Here is a 15972-nt window from a genome sequence, read left to right as displayed (position 1 = left end):
TTCTGAGAAAAGACACAAGTCAATCAAGTTCAGGAACTTTTAGGCAAACAACACTTCTATCAACATATCAACTATTCCATTTATTACACCTTTTCAAATTTTTGTTCTAATGCTCTCATTTCTTTCTTTTTCCAAATTGATTAAAATTTCCATATTAGATAAAGGTGGTGAGTTATTTTCTTCACTGGAGTTCTACCTTGTGTGCCACTTTGATGCTATTAGATGGGAAATATTTCACCTGCCAAGTAGCCAAGGGTAATATGTTTAGAACTCATATACTTTCTGCTAATATAACTCTAACAACACTTATATGACACTTACAATATATGCTAAATGCTCTTTGAAGATACTTATATTATGTTAATACATTTAACCCTCACAAAACCTTTAAATTAAATACTGATATTAGCACTGTAGGACCAAGAGATAAATGTATTACAAACACACACTGTGGGGAACATTTTGGGTCACCGTGCAAGTCATCTTTAGAAAAGAAATCTAATCAAAATTGACTTGATCATTTAAGTTCTTGGCTCTATTAAGTTCTGATAGGCAATTAAAAGCAACTTAATTCCCCCGCTCCTTACCACTTAGCGAAGAATTATTTCAGCACTTTGCCGTGAAGTTAATTTGTTCAGACATTATCTGGCATATATTCGAATGTAAGAAAATAATCTACAGAAAGCAATTAAAGGCCTTTTTCATCCTTCAATTAAAGATACCTTCTTGTTTTAGCTTTACTATTCAGTGACAGAATATTAAAATGTTAAGGAATTATTTCTAAAATAGAAATCATAAGAAAGCCACTATATCCTCAGTAATAGGATTAACATTGTACCAACTTACCTAGATATTTATGTCACTCTCTACTTGGCTGCTAGTCACAGTTTGTTATAACCAATTCCATGTAATGCTTTTTTGTATTTTATGAAATTTTTTTTATTGATTCATTGCAAGTTTTCCCTCATCTCTTCTACTCCAGATCCTCCATGAAATGATGGAAGAAATTGACTATGATCATGATGGAACGGTCTCTCTGGAGGAATGGATCCAAGGAGGAATGACAACAATTCCACTTCTTGTGCTCCTGGGCTTGGAAAATGTAAGCATTTACACAGAGGGGGTGGCCCAGTCGTAAGTCAGTGGGGTTCTCTATTACACGTTTTTATTATAAATTCATCTGGCCATTTTCTACCATCAAGCATGTAGTGAGTACCTGGACCCTTTAATAAGTATGCCGCAGTGCAAGTTCACAATGACTCCTTATGTAGTAATACTTGCCACGGACATACTGACTCATTTTAGGTATTACCTTATTATTTAATACGTAATTTCTCTCGTTTTTTCCCTGTATTTAAAGTGCAATCTAGTTTAAAAAAAATTATTGACCTTCTCATTTTATCTAATGCAAGAAACTACCCAATATTATTGCATCTGTGGTTCTTGTGGTGCTCCATCTCATTCCATAGTCCCCTTCCCCTGAAGATAAACTATTTTATTGAGAACCCACACTTGGAGGAGCCAATTATATCTCAAGATTGTTGAGAGGAGATATATGTATCTATATATAAAATAAAATTATATGTATATAAAATAAAATTATATATATATAAATAGAAAAAAAACATAAGTTTTTCTTATATACGAACAGATCAACCAGGCTTTCATTTTAAACCTGTCAAAAGTTTTCTTATATCAGTGCCTCCAGTGGTAATTAAATCCTGGTTAGGGGAATAAAATAGATCAACCTCAGCTCAGAATGTGGTAGATAGTGACTTTGAAACCACATCTTGATGTCTCAGCCGTGATGTGAATTTCAGCAATAGTTAATTTAAAAATCCAATAAGTCAATACTAAATTTTTGTATTTAGCATTAATAGTTAAACAAGATTACCTATAACATACATATAGTAAAATGTATCCTTAAATTCAAAGGGTGTTACTGATGGAAAGCACCATGATACATATAATATTTAGCGTTTTGAGATGCAAGAACTGAGCATCCACCACTTTGCTGCTGACCCCAAAACTTTCATACTTTTTGTTACTAGCAGTAACAGTTTTGCAGATTCAAGACTAGATCACAATCATTCAAGATACCAAGATTTTAAAAGTCGGCCCTCAGGAAATCTTACAGTCTGTGTTTGTAAAACATGTGAGAGTATATACAAATATGTTTGTACATATTTACACGTGGATTTGGGAATATATAAATGGGCATCAGGATAGCAGCATTTTTCTCTTTTTCATCTGGATCTTCAAATTCTTTTGCATCCAGGCCCATGGGGTTTTAGACATGGTCAGAGGAAGGAAAAGAAAAATTACTAATAGGTGATATATAGGAAATTACCCTCAAAGTAAACAATTTATTAAAACAAAGATAAATATAGATCTTACTAATAGATATATATTTTTACATTTTGAAAATCAATAAAGCAATATTTCTTTGTATCTGATGTTCTTATACTATACATAACCTAGTACCTTTTTTGTAATAACTTATATCTCTATACTAGAAATATTTGTTCAATATACCTCTGACAAAAGCATATCTAAATCAGACTATTGGGAGAAAACAAAAAGAAATTTGACAAAATGTTCACATTTTAAGATTTAGTGTGTACTTTAAGCAGAAAGATAGTTGTCAAAGCCTAGTCAAGAAGTTCTAATAATAATGGTTCCCTAGAAGGGAATTTTACATTTTTAAAGCTAAAATTTTGTTTATTCTAAATATTTTTGGAAATTCTAGTATGACAGAATGAAGGAAGATGCAGGAATGAGTAAGTAAACCATTTGGTAGTTGGGGTGTTGGATAGGAAAGTGCAGTAATGGAGATTTAGTCATCTATATTTTAAATATCACAGAAAGATTTTGAAATGATGTTTTTCTTTGGAAAAATGATGTTTAGAAATTCTTTATAATTAGACTCATAAATATATATATTTGTGAAGTTATGAAGATAGCATGGGTAAATATAGTCCACAAATCTCTATGGATTTAACTCAAAATATTTTAAACACATACAATACCTCATTAGTTGCTGGTGTAACAGTAACTTTATTTCAACTGAATGACAATTTTTTTGTCATTAATGTTAATCAGGTTACTGATAAATAATTTACTTTATATTCATATTCTTAAATTTATATTTTGTGTTTCTAGTAAAAACAGATGTTTTTGGAGTGTAATAGGAGAAATCAATTCAGGGTTTCAAGCCAGCATCCAGAGCGGCGTTCCCAAGCTGTGTTCCCAGTGGTGGCCACTAGATGGCAGGGCCACATTGTTTAACATTTGTAAGTCAACTTAATTATGAGATTGGATTTTTCACGTTTAAAGAACAGTTCTGAGAGTAATAACCCTCTTCCTTCACTTTAAAAAAAAGAATAAGCCAAAAATCTTTTAAATTGACTTTTAATAAAAATGTATAAGCCATGTAATTACGATCACAAAACAGAGCATTTGTTTGTTAGAAACAGCTTTTTAATTCCAAGGCATAACAAATGTTTTACAAAGGAGGAATGACACAATGACTACCGAGTGATGAAGACCTTTTTTTTTAGTAATTGAGATTTATTTATTTCCTTTTCTGTAGGCAGTTGATGTGTTTTGTTATTACCTGTAGAGAATTTGATTCATGGTGCCATTTCTCCCCCACTTTTGCTTATCAAATTGGAAATCTAGAAGCGTTAGGTTGACTCCAGCCTTTTATTGTGGGGCGTGTCTTGTTATGTTGTCCCATACATTCTTGTCTATTGTCAATTATGAGCTCAGGGAGTAGATTCTAATTGATAGTGCGTGTTAAATACCACAGTGCATTTGGAAATGACTGCACTCTACTAGCCACATTACCCAGATAAGATGATTGTCCTGGGAGAGTAGTCCTCACTTCTAATATAAGGCAGAGCAATTGTGATTTCATCGTAGTTTATTTTTCTCCATCAACAGAGTTTTAAAAGCTACTTTATTTTAAATAATATCTGTTTTGGTGTCAAAATCAGAAATGTAGTTTATCAGGACCCGATTCTATATCAAATGCTAGATAGTAAGAGTCATTTCCTTTGTCTTACAAGAAGTTCTTCAAACTTCACGATACTCAGTATGAAATGATACAGTCTCTTACACCTGAAGGAAAATTGAGAGTTTGGGTGGCATATGTGATTTTGATTACGATAAAAAATTTAGACATGAGCCTTATTCACTCTTCCTTCAGCATTCATCTCATTGAAGAATTACTTTTAAAAAACATCTAAATTTTTGATCAAAATGCTTTTCTTTTTTAAATAACTGTGTCTAGCAATAAACTTTGCTCCAGTGACTGGCAAACTTTATCTGTAAAGGGACAGATAGTAATTAAGTTAGTTTTTTGCAGGCCATAAGGTCTCCCTTGCAACTGCTTAACTCTGCTAGCATAGCACAAAAGCAATCACAGACAGGACATAAATGAAAGAGCAAGGCTATGTTCCAATAAAACTTTATTTACAAAAACAGGTTGCTGGCCAGATTTGACCCAAGGACCATAGTTTGCTGGCCCCTGATTTATTCAATCACTAATTTGTCATATTGTGAACAGAAAGAGTTTTGATGTATCTTTAGTCATTTAGGAGAAAGGAATCTAATACCTTTTATTTAGCTCAATTAGACAAGCCCAGCATGTCATGAGGACTAATGAAGAGAGAACACAGTGAACTTCATCAAATTGGTCTTCACCCTGGTTCTGTAATTAACTAACAAGGTCATTTTGTGCCAGCCGATTATTGTCTCTGGACAAAGAAAAAGAAGTTTGTTAAGACGATCCCTTTCCTTTTACATATTCTTTCAGTTCAAACGTTCCTTTTCCTAGATGAACAAGATAATTAATAACGCTCCAGTTACTGAAATCTGTAATCTTGGATCATTTTTAGATTTTTGAAGGAAAATTCCTGAATTCATATTATCATAAAAACAGGAATACACATTTAAGTAGGAATCTGGCTTGAAATAAGGATACCTTAACTTAGTATTGGATGGCTTTGCCCACATCTGGCCTAGATGGTTTTTGAATGGATATAATTTTTATTTCACTGCGTATGCTCACAGAATCCTGATCTTTAATCCCTATGCATTGTTTAAACTTTACCGTTAATTGAAATGTTTTAGGACACATTTTTTTGCCTGACTTAATAAAATAAAAATAATTGTTTGGTTTGCCTCCTGATTTCTGATGAAATGTGTTCCCTGATGAAATTTCTGAGCATGGTAGAGAGCAGAAGATCATGTATTCTTAACAGCCTAAGATATATTTGGTAAACTAATGTTTTACACTCCATTTTTTTAAATTTAACTTAATTAGGTTGAGCTGTTCTGCTGCTGTTTATATATTGCTCAATCTAGAAAAGAGTTATAAAGCTGGATAAATACAAAAATTCTTGAGATTCCAGATCGGGTCATTCAAAGAAAATGACTCTGTGGTGTTAGGCGCTGTTGAGTTTGCATGTGAACCTTGAGAATGGCAGGGTCTGGGCCTGACTTCAGAAAGCGTGACCTAGAGACAGCAGTTGACTGCAACTCCACTCACAATTTAAAAACTTCTCTCTGCATTCTCTTTGCCTATGCCTGATATACCTCATCTTTTTGTCTAAAAGAGCAGTTGTTTTCATATTGTTATAATTTCTTGGAGACCTTGAACAGAAAGGTAAGGTAATTTAATGGTGCTTATTATTTAATGAGTTGGAATTAATTTGCACCATTTGCTGTTCTGTGTGTTATAAGTGAAGTCAGTTGAAGCATGGATATGGCTAGGTGTGGGGGTGGGAGCATTTTGGCTGTGACATCAGTGAAATTTCTCCTTGAGGTCTTTTTAAAAAAGCATATTCTTTATAATAGCCCTAGTTCACTTGAATACTATATGTGATCTTGGATGTATCTAGGGAAAAACAAAAACTTGCGAAATCACTAGGATAATGAAATAGGTTTCAAAAAGTTCCAAAGGGCATTCTTCCCTTAGAAACCTCCCTTTGACTTCTAAGGATTAAAAGGGGAGGAAGAACCTGGGGCTCCTTCTCAGTGTGAACTTGCCGAGGTTTCATTAAACATTTCTCTGTCGTAAGCACCGAACTGAACTGCTTCATTATAAAATACGGTGTTTTCTAAATATCAGGAATAAATTAATATTCAGAATAATGTCTGGTAATGAAAAAATCATGAGAACAAAACGTTTGTGAAATAAGTATAGTAAACCTGTAAACATCCTTCTCAAATCTTTTGGCTGAAACATTGGGATGTTACACAACTTGACCCAATGATGGTAATAATATTTGCTGTTTATATAACACCAGTCTTCTGGGGAGCTAAACTGACTTCACAGGTATTGTATAATGAAACCTCACACCATGGCCTGGGAGAGGAAAGAGGGTACTTTCATTTTATTAGAGAGGAAAATAAGAAGAAAGGTAAAATGGCTTATCTACCATTTCATAGTAGGCCAGGAATCAAGGCTTCTAGATTCACTCTTCATTTCTTTTTAAAAAAAAAATAAATTCCTTTCTATTACAATAAATATTTATTTGCAATAGAAGTATTAATAGGAATATGCTCTACTAGCTGATAGAATATAGTAAGAGGCAGATTCTCCCCCTCCCCCACTAAGTTTACAATCTAAATAAGACAAACAAGACAAGACATGAAAATACAGCGAGTTGGAGTATAATTTGCACTGCTGAGAAGTGGTTGGCTCCTGGTTTCAATTTCTTCTCTTGAAGTCACATACATATTTCATCCTTTGCATATTTTGGCAATGTATCCGGCTAAGAGCTATAAAGCTATTTAATTTGTTTTTTGGTAAAGCATTTTATGTCTGGGTAATGGATTTGTACATCAGTTGCAGCCTGTAACATGGCTAAGTGTTCTGATTGACAGAACACCCACGTTCAGACTTGTTTATTTTTTGATAAGGAAAATGCCAGTTAACTTAGTCCATATGTGCTCTTCAACAGGATGAGGCTTATTCACATGTAATGGACAATCATTTAAAAATATAATGATAAGGATTACAAGAACAGTAATAGGTATGAAAATTAGATTTTTCCCTTCTCCATTTCACTTAAAATTTTTTTAAAGCATCGAACTGCTAACTTTATCAATATATTTTTTAAAATTAACAACCCCATTACTTAAACTTTTCACATCAGGAAGTTTTATTCTCATTTGAAGGAATAAAAATTTAAAAATATAGTCAGCTTGGAAAATATAGCAAAGTTAAACAAATATATAAAGCATACCATTCATATAATAAAGACTCTAGAAATCTTATGACTCAAGCAAACCAGAACTGGATTCAGAAATTATTACAAAGCCTATTTCTTAAGTTTTGAAAGAAAATTGAAACACCAATATCTTTTGGTGTCCTCCCCATGATTCCTTCTGCACAATTGCTTTTGTTGAGAGCTTGTTAGTCTTTTATAAGAAGAATGAATCTGAGCATTGTCAACAACCGTGAAGGGTCTGAGAGTTACCCTACTTGCAAGTTAACACGTTAGCTTGCCACAATTTCATAGATGCTGGCAGAGGACATGAGACACCTGGGTCAGAAACAAAGGACTTGTTTTCTCACAGCAAAGCAAGCAGTGGGAGCTTCATTTCTGAGCCAGTTCCCTGGCCCACAAAGTCTCATAGGGGCAATGCAGTGCTGCCCAAGTATTGTTTGGACAGCATCAGAGCTTGGAACTCATGGTTTGGGGAAACTAAATCTTTGATAATGTTCAGTAAACAAACCTGCTTAACCTTTGCTTAAAAGGGAGAGATTATTTTTATTATACTAGACGGTAAGTAAACTTGCGTCTGCTCTGAAGGGTGACACATCTCTATTGTCCAAGGTTGTTTGTTACTCAAACATCTTCGAAAAGATAGCCTGAAAAAAAAGACAGTTCTTCTGCTTACAAAATGTGGAGAAATTCAAGAGACCCACAGAGAATTATCTCCCAGGAAGCTATTTCATTAATGTTGCAAATTATGATGCAAATTTGACATTTCTGGTTCTAATGTAAGAAGTAGTTACTGTGAATTTACTTGGGTACCTCAGCTTGGGTGGTTTACCTCTTGACTGGGAATAGGAAAAAGTGATTAGGAAGCATTATTATTAATATTTTATTATCAAGAGAAACAAGATGATCTGAACATGTTTATATTGTTCCACTACTATAGAATCTGTATTAGTGACCCAGCACATAGTAGGTGCTCAAAAAATTATTAGGTGAATGTATTCTAAGAAATATGACAACTTGAAAAATGTCCTATAGTGGTTTCTATAGAATACCAATAAATGATGTCTAAAATTAATCTGAGTTTGATACAATTTTGCGACTGGTATACAAGGACTACATGTTGATGGAGAAAATGTACATATAATAGTCATGTATAATAACTTCATTTGCTATCTTGACCTTCTTGTAAAGAATTCAAAAGATTCATAAGCATCATATTATTTCATTTTATTTCAATCTTGAACAATGCAGATGTAATTAAATACCCATTAGAGAAGTAGCTATTATGATATTATACAGAATTTTACTTGGAAGAGTAAATAATAATTACAGTGGTTTTGCTAAAATGGGAATTAATTTAAACTCAAGGTTTTATTGAAGCATATAACTGTAGTGATTGTTATAAATAAATACAGTAATACAGTTTTAATATTTTTACCACCTTTCTATGAGGTTAACATCATTCATATTTTAAAAAAGAGGAATAAACAAAATAATGATGTAATTAGGTACTTTGAAAAGTTTATCTTTTAAAATTTACTATCTGAGACATAGAAAAATATATTAATGTAAATTATAACATATAAGGAATCCCCAACTGAAGCCTTAGAATATCACCAATAACTTGCCTTTAAGTATTGTTTTCTTCCATCCCTCCCCATCCCTCTGCCTCCTTATAAGACCTCACCACCATCATGAAATTTGCGTATTCCTACTACTATGTAAGGGTTAACATATTCTTTCCAAGTTTTCACTTCTCAGGCTCTTCCATTCAAGAGTATTTTCTCTTTCTTTATTCGTTTATTTGTCTATGGAATTTTGCTAAGTAGAAAGTATTCAAAGGCGAGGCAGACACGTCCATGTTCTTAGGGAGTGCTCAGTTTGGCAAGTCATTACGATGGTTTGGGACATGCTGTTGAACTGTTGACGTTAGACAAGAATTTGTGGGTTGCTATAGCATCGGAGATTTGTTAGCAGGATCTCATTCCACTAGAGCACATGTGTTTTTCTAGACTCTGTGGCGATCTTGGAGAAAGTCCGGGATGAAATAACAGATTGTCTTCAAATGCTTCAGTCCAGCTCTGAATTTTATTGGCACTTACATATTCCACTGTTTATTTCATTAAGTGAAATCTGTTTCTCTTATACCCCGTGCAGAACGTGAAGGATGACGGACAACATGTGTGGCGACTCAAGCACTTTAACAAACCTGCCTACTGCAATCTTTGCCTGAACATGCTGATCGGCGTGGGGAAGCAGGGCCTCTGCTGCTCCTGTGAGTATGTTTGCTCTGCCCAGATGTCATCACCTCCAGTGAGGAAAAGTTGATTTCACGGAATAATCCTATTTGTAGATGGAGACCTAAGAATAATCCTGACCCTTCCTGTACCTGTGATTTATATTTCCCTGCGGTGTGTTTCTGAATGTTTAAGTCATTCTACTTTTAACTTTCTTTGATTTTGGGAAAACTTCCCCTTGGAAAAGAGCTAAGGACATTTTCCAATTTGTTAGCCATTTTCTTTCCACTGTGGTTTAATTTATTCACGATTCCCATTTCTTCCCATTTTATTATAAAAATTTCCACATTTGTCCTTTTTTTTTCCCCTAAGATAACCACTTTATACACATTGACTTCTTATAATGAGTCAGTTCCTTCAGGTCTTTTAAAAAACAATTAGGGGGCCGGCCTGTGGCTTAGCGGTTAATGTGCATACTCTGCTACTGACGGACCGAGTTCGGATCCCGGGCGCGCACAGACGCACAGCTTGTCCGGCCACGCTGAGGCAGCGCCCCACTTATAGCAACTAGAAGGATGTGCAACTATGACATACAACTATTTACTGGGGCTTTGGAGAGAAAAAAGAGAAAAAAAAAAAGGAGGAGGATTGGTGATAGATGTTAGCTTAGGACCGATCTTCCTCAGCAAAAACAGAGGAGGATTGGCATGGATGGTAGTTCAGGGCCGATCTTCCTTACCAAAACAAACAAATAAATAAATAAATAAAATAAAAAAACCCAATTAAATTAATTGATTATTGATTTGCATTCAAATTAAGAAGTCACAAGGAATACAAACTAATCTTACACCTCAAGTCCATGATTTTTAATGTTATCATGAAGAAAATCTTCATATATATGGTTAATAGATATTGGAACCCAAAGCATTGCCAGTTCATGAGTTGTGGTCATTAATTTCGTTTCAGTGCTTATCTTTGCAATTTTCATTTTATTCTATTAAGTACTGCCCAATAGAATTTTCTAATAGTACAGTTAATTATTATTAACTTATTTAATTTATAAAATTCACCTAAGTATTTTTAAATCAACAACATATATGTCTAAGAAACTTTTGTGTTCCCTGATGCCCCTGTTAGAACAGAGGGAATATTGTGTTCTTCTCACCTAAGTGTCAAGTTTTCTGTGGTCCAGCAAATTGTTCACCAGGCCCTTTTCTGCTGTGTACAGAGTTATTGAAGCTGTCAAGCTTATTAGACACGTCCCACTTGTATGCATTTATATGAAATCTAATTTCTTACCTGGCTTCCGTACAATGCATAATTTTCAGGTATTATTTTTAGCTAGCAGCTTCTTTGGTAGTATAGTTGGGAATTAACTTTCAGATGTATTATTTGACATTAAAAATCATCTTTTAGTGCCACATTTAAGTGATATTTTTAAGTGTTTAAAGATTTGTACACAGTTACATGAAATTACCATATGTCACTTCTGAAGGCACTTTCTGGTGGCCACGTTTGAAAAGCTAGTTACACTAGAACATTCTTCATGGACAAAAGAAGGACTTGTTTTTACAGTTCTATTATTTTTAGGAAAATAATTTTTCATGGTAGATTCTATGGTGTAAGCGTTTGAGACAAAATGATATCTCTCAAGTAAAATGAGTGATGTTATATAGAAAGCGAGAATTTTGTTCACAAATTTTAACTGATTAGTGGCGAATGCAATACTCTTAACATTATTGCCAATCTGGAAGAGGAGGAAAACTATGTTTTCTTTCTAAATGCTGCCAAAGGAAATCACAGGTGTGGATATTTTGTAAGAGTTTTACCATATACTATAGTATATATAGTAATATTTATATATATATATAAATATTATGTGGATTAAGTATTTTTCATTCTAATTTCATGCAGTCGTTAGTTTTTGCTTTATTGAGAGGGCTACATAGTCATTTTTGATTTAATTTTTATTCTGTATTTTTATGCCTTTAGAATTCTTAATTTGGAATTAGTGTTTTATTAAAATATCTGTATATGACTAAGTTATATTGGAATCAAGCCATGAAATAATTTGAAGATGCCAATAAAGTATATGTCTTGGTTTTATGTCAGATTATATATATATGTGTGTGTGTGTGTGTGTGTGTCTGTATATGTGTATATATACACATTTGCATATAAATGTAAAATTTTGCACATATATATATATCTTGTGCTGCTTAGCAAAGGTTGTTCCTTTTGGACAAACAGTGCCGTGATGGCAAATGAAGGATGAACTTTTACTGAAGGCTTGGCATATATGATAAAATCTATTCTCTGCAAATAAACTAATCAGCCATTTAAGATTTAGATAAATCAATGGACAAAGTAGCATAAACTCATGGGCTTTTATTCCCATGCCTGCCAGCTGCTCTCATGCCTATACTTTGTAAAATATAGATCTCTTCCTTTTAGCAAATGACACCAAGCCATTTGGCAGTCATCAATTTGTCTTTAATATTTTTGTCATCTGGGAATTATTGTGAAAAATTTGAGTGAGGCCTGATTTAATTAAGCATTTCCTGCTATGCCGTGATAGAGGAGTCTTGGTTTTTCGCATGCATAATACTTCCTGTACTAATTGGCCTTTTGTATTCCATGGAAAAAACAGTCGACTTGGACTTTTCCTTGATGTGGCTGATTGGATTGATTAGGGAACAGTGGGTATGAAATGAGGTTCTGTTAATGTCATTCTTTCCCTATAAAATCGTAATCAGGACCAGGATTAGCTCTGAATTTGTGTACGTTTCCTTTCAGTTTGCAAGTACACAGTCCACGAGCGCTGTGTGGCTAGAGCGCCTCCTTCTTGTATCAAGACTTACGTGAAGTCCAAGAAGAACACGGATGTAAGTATGTGGCCATGCGTGCTTTCTGAGGGTGGCGTTTACGGATGCCTCCTTTTACCGCAATGTTCTTCTTCTGTTCTAGGTCATGCACCATTACTGGGTTGAAGGCAACTGCCCAACCAAATGTGATAAGTGCCACAAAACAGTCAAATGTTACCAGGGCCTGACAGGACTGCATTGTGTTTGGTGTCAGATCACAGTGAGTAACATCAGAACACGAATCTCCAGCATTCACTCACAATGAAAACTGTGTATCCCATACTCTCTAAGAGTCCTACCCTGGAAGATTATCCTGAGTGTTAGACTAAGTCAGTATAACACCATGAAGGCTTCTTATCTCATGTGGTTCCTAAAGGAATAAGAGTCCAAGTCAGATTTGTCCTCCTAAAATCCAGAATTTTACGGCTAGTGACAACCTTAGAGATGATAACACTATATGGCTTTCAAACTGTGGTCTCTGGAGTTCTGCAAGTTACCAGGAAGGTAATCAGAAGCCACAGCCAGGGGTGGGCAGTGAGCGTAGGATGCTGACTGAGGAGAGCTCAGCTCTCCCTCCACCCCACAGCACTATTTTGGTAGAGTTTTCTGTTTTATTCGTTGTAAATTTATTTTAATCACAGAATCTATGGGCTTAAATCTATGGTCATGGCTAGGTAGAGATGCAAGTGGGTCCATATTTTATTTCTCGATATGTCTAAGAACTCACTTTACCCTTCTTCACATGTTATTGTCTTCAGTTAAATCATGAATTCAGAGATCAGAGATATAGATGTAAATGCTAATCGTTAATGGTATTGACAATTGGAAAAGAAGATGTAAATTGGTCCTTCCTGGGAAAATTTAGAACTCCACCTGATTTTCATGATTGATCAAAGCCTGCTTCAAATATCTTCTGGAATAAATGCAGGTAGTAGATGGTACCTCTAGTGTTTCATGTTTAACTTCTGGGAATTAATCAAGAATAGCCATTGTTGGCAATATAGTACGAAAACATTTCTGGGACTGGGACTGGGCCCCCCCCCCCATTTTGTTTTTTTTTTGTTTTGTTTCTCCAGCTAGTGTATGAGTCCTCTTGTTACAGGACGAATGGTTCTTGCTTTTGTGGGAATAAAACAGTAGGAGCACTGATTCACTTAAGCAAATAAGTTTGTCTGAGTGCCCCTCAAACCCTCCTACCATCATTAAAAATCTTTTCTTAAAGGCACACACACATACACACAGGATAATGAGAAAAACAAACTCTGACTTGCATTTCAAAAATACAATTAAGTACTTTTTTAAAATGAACACATTTTCTTCAATCATTTTCAGCTACTGCTCAGTTAAATTATATTTACATTTGAAATTTCCTCAATTATGATAGATAGTTTAATTTTTTGAAGTGTTTGGTTATTATAATAAAATTTCTAACAATGATTTAAATTACACATATGAATTACTTAAATATATTGTGTTCTAAGTTTTAAGAAGACCACAACTAATTCACTTTTTAAAAAATTCATGCACATCAAAAAAATATTAGGTTTTTTTTTTTTTGCTAAGCATCTATAAAAATACATAGTTTTTGTTTTAGATCTTGTAGGAGTCTGTTCCTCTTATTTTCCCCATATAGTGCAGCTTTCATTAGTTACATCTTTAATATGAACTGAATTTAGAGAATATCAGAATTTATTTCTTTTTTGTATTTCTAGTTATTTTCTCATTCTTTGTAAATTTCAAATGTAATGTCTTAGGTTTATTATTTTTCTTTTCTTTTTTTTATTTCTTGAAAAAACATCAATGTGTTTTAAATGCGTACTTAGCTTGAACACTCTAAAAGTATACATTGCTACCTCTCATATACAAAAGCTTGTAGAGCATTAGAATTTTCTCTATTTGACTCCTCTCCTCCTTTCCCCATTTAATCTTCATAAAGTATATCTTTTGCCCTTTTCAGTCTATGGGAGTCACTCTCCTCAAAGTTACCATTGCTAGTGGTCTCTTATTGGTACTCAAAGCATCTTGAAATTCTTTTCTTGTTTTATATTCTATTTTGTTTTTCTCATTTTCTTTCTTTCGTTTTAATGATTCCTCTCATCTGTGACTCCAAGATCTACATTTGTAGCCCAACTACTCACCCGGTTATACATTTATATTTGGTCTTGAACCTGGCCATAGCCTTGCAAGAAATTAGTCCTTCCTTTTACAGGAAAGATGGTACTACCTTTGAATAAACTATACTTTTTAAAATCTAAATATTTCATTTCCAAATCAATTCAAACAATACGCCCCTAACGTCTTACTCTTATTTAAAGGTCAATGTGTACATGAAGATGATTCTATTTGTCACTGGCAGAGTATAGCATGAACTGTAAATGACTTTAAATCCCCAAGTTCTACTCAGAAAGTAAGGCTGCCCTGGCAGCCCTGAGGGGTTAAGGCACAGTCAGGACAAAATGGCTGCCCTCTTATGAAGCTCTCCCAAGTCCTGAGGCTTCTGGCCAACCTCAGCCTTATTTGCCATAAACCATGCTCTCCAGGGGTCCCATGGTTACTTGGTTTATGAAAAAAGACTTGTGCAATTAAAAAAAGTTTGCATATATTCAGAAGAATATATAACCTTCTCAAAAGTAACTTCAGCCTCTGCACACTTTGGATTTTTTATTTAAAGCAATTATGAGGATGCATTTATTTATTGATTTTGTACCTAGGTTAAAGAGAATATATTTACCTCAGGACATTTTTATATTTAGTATAATCTATCGTTTCTTCTTGAACCACTGTATGAAAATTTTAGTAGAAAGTTGATTTGCTCTTCACTGATGTGTACCTACCACTGACTGCCTTGAAACAAACTGAGTCTACTTTATGTCCTTATACTTCCCAGAAAGTACTACTAACATAGCAAAGAGCTAGCCCAGATGTGAAAGTGAGGGATATGGCACCGTCAATGCTAAGCTTTAGGAAGGCCTATCCGATTGGAGTTCTGGAGGAATAGATCACAGAGCAAAACAAAGAGAAGGAAACTTGGCTTCATTTCAGGGGTTTTCCAAATTCCATTACTTCCTTTTGTGTATTACTATGAGACATGGCTTGAGTCTTATAAGCCAGATGGACCAGATTCTTAAGATGGTCTCTGTCCGACAACTAAGACAAAAGTGGTTGTTCAGCCTTGGGCCAGTTTCCTAATTTGTAAAATGGAGTTAATGATACCTGTCTTGTAGGATTGTTATAAGAATTAAATGAGTAAAAAAAAAATTGTGTAAATGTGTTTAGAACAGGACCTCTGATATAGTAAGTGTTCAGTAATTGACAATTATTGTCACAGTGAAAACTCGGTAAAATATCATTTTGGTGCACAAAACCCAACCCCCTGGCTCATAGAGGGCACTCCATGAATATTACTCATGCCATGAATACTCACTGCATGAATACTCACTCCATGAATACTACTCACCTCTGGAAGGATCTGTATTTGCCCAGTCTAAGTCAGAACAGCACCTGCATGTTCTAAAAGCATCCAGAACCATGTGGTCCTGAATCTCACTAAATCTTAGACTAAGCTGATTTATTTATGTTCACAAAGAGCAACAATTCCAACTTTCTCTTTTCCATCAGACATGGTATCATCAT

General features: G+C 34.3%; 1 protein-coding gene across 10 annotated transcripts in view; it reads left to right on the top strand.

Annotated features, from left to right (window-relative positions):
* Positions 1-15972, top strand: part of DGKB (diacylglycerol kinase beta) — a 697510-nt gene that overhangs the window by 193636 nt on the left and 487902 nt on the right. For all 10 annotated transcript variants that reach the window (XM_058526516.1, XM_058526562.1, XM_058526536.1 and 7 more), the window contains 4 exons: positions 983-1102; positions 9396-9513; positions 12272-12360; positions 12443-12559. In XM_058526516.1, coding sequence (XP_058382499.1) covers positions 983-1102; positions 9396-9513; positions 12272-12360; positions 12443-12559 — 444 coding nt within the window. The remainder of the gene's footprint in view (positions 1-982; positions 1103-9395; positions 9514-12271; positions 12361-12442; positions 12560-15972) is intronic.

This window comes from Diceros bicornis, chromosome 3, assembly GCF_020826845.1.
Source record: "Diceros bicornis minor isolate mBicDic1 chromosome 3, mDicBic1.mat.cur, whole genome shotgun sequence".
Lineage (NCBI taxonomy): Eukaryota > Metazoa > Chordata > Mammalia > Perissodactyla > Rhinocerotidae > Diceros > Diceros bicornis.
This window is presented reverse-complemented; position numbering and strand designations above follow the sequence as displayed.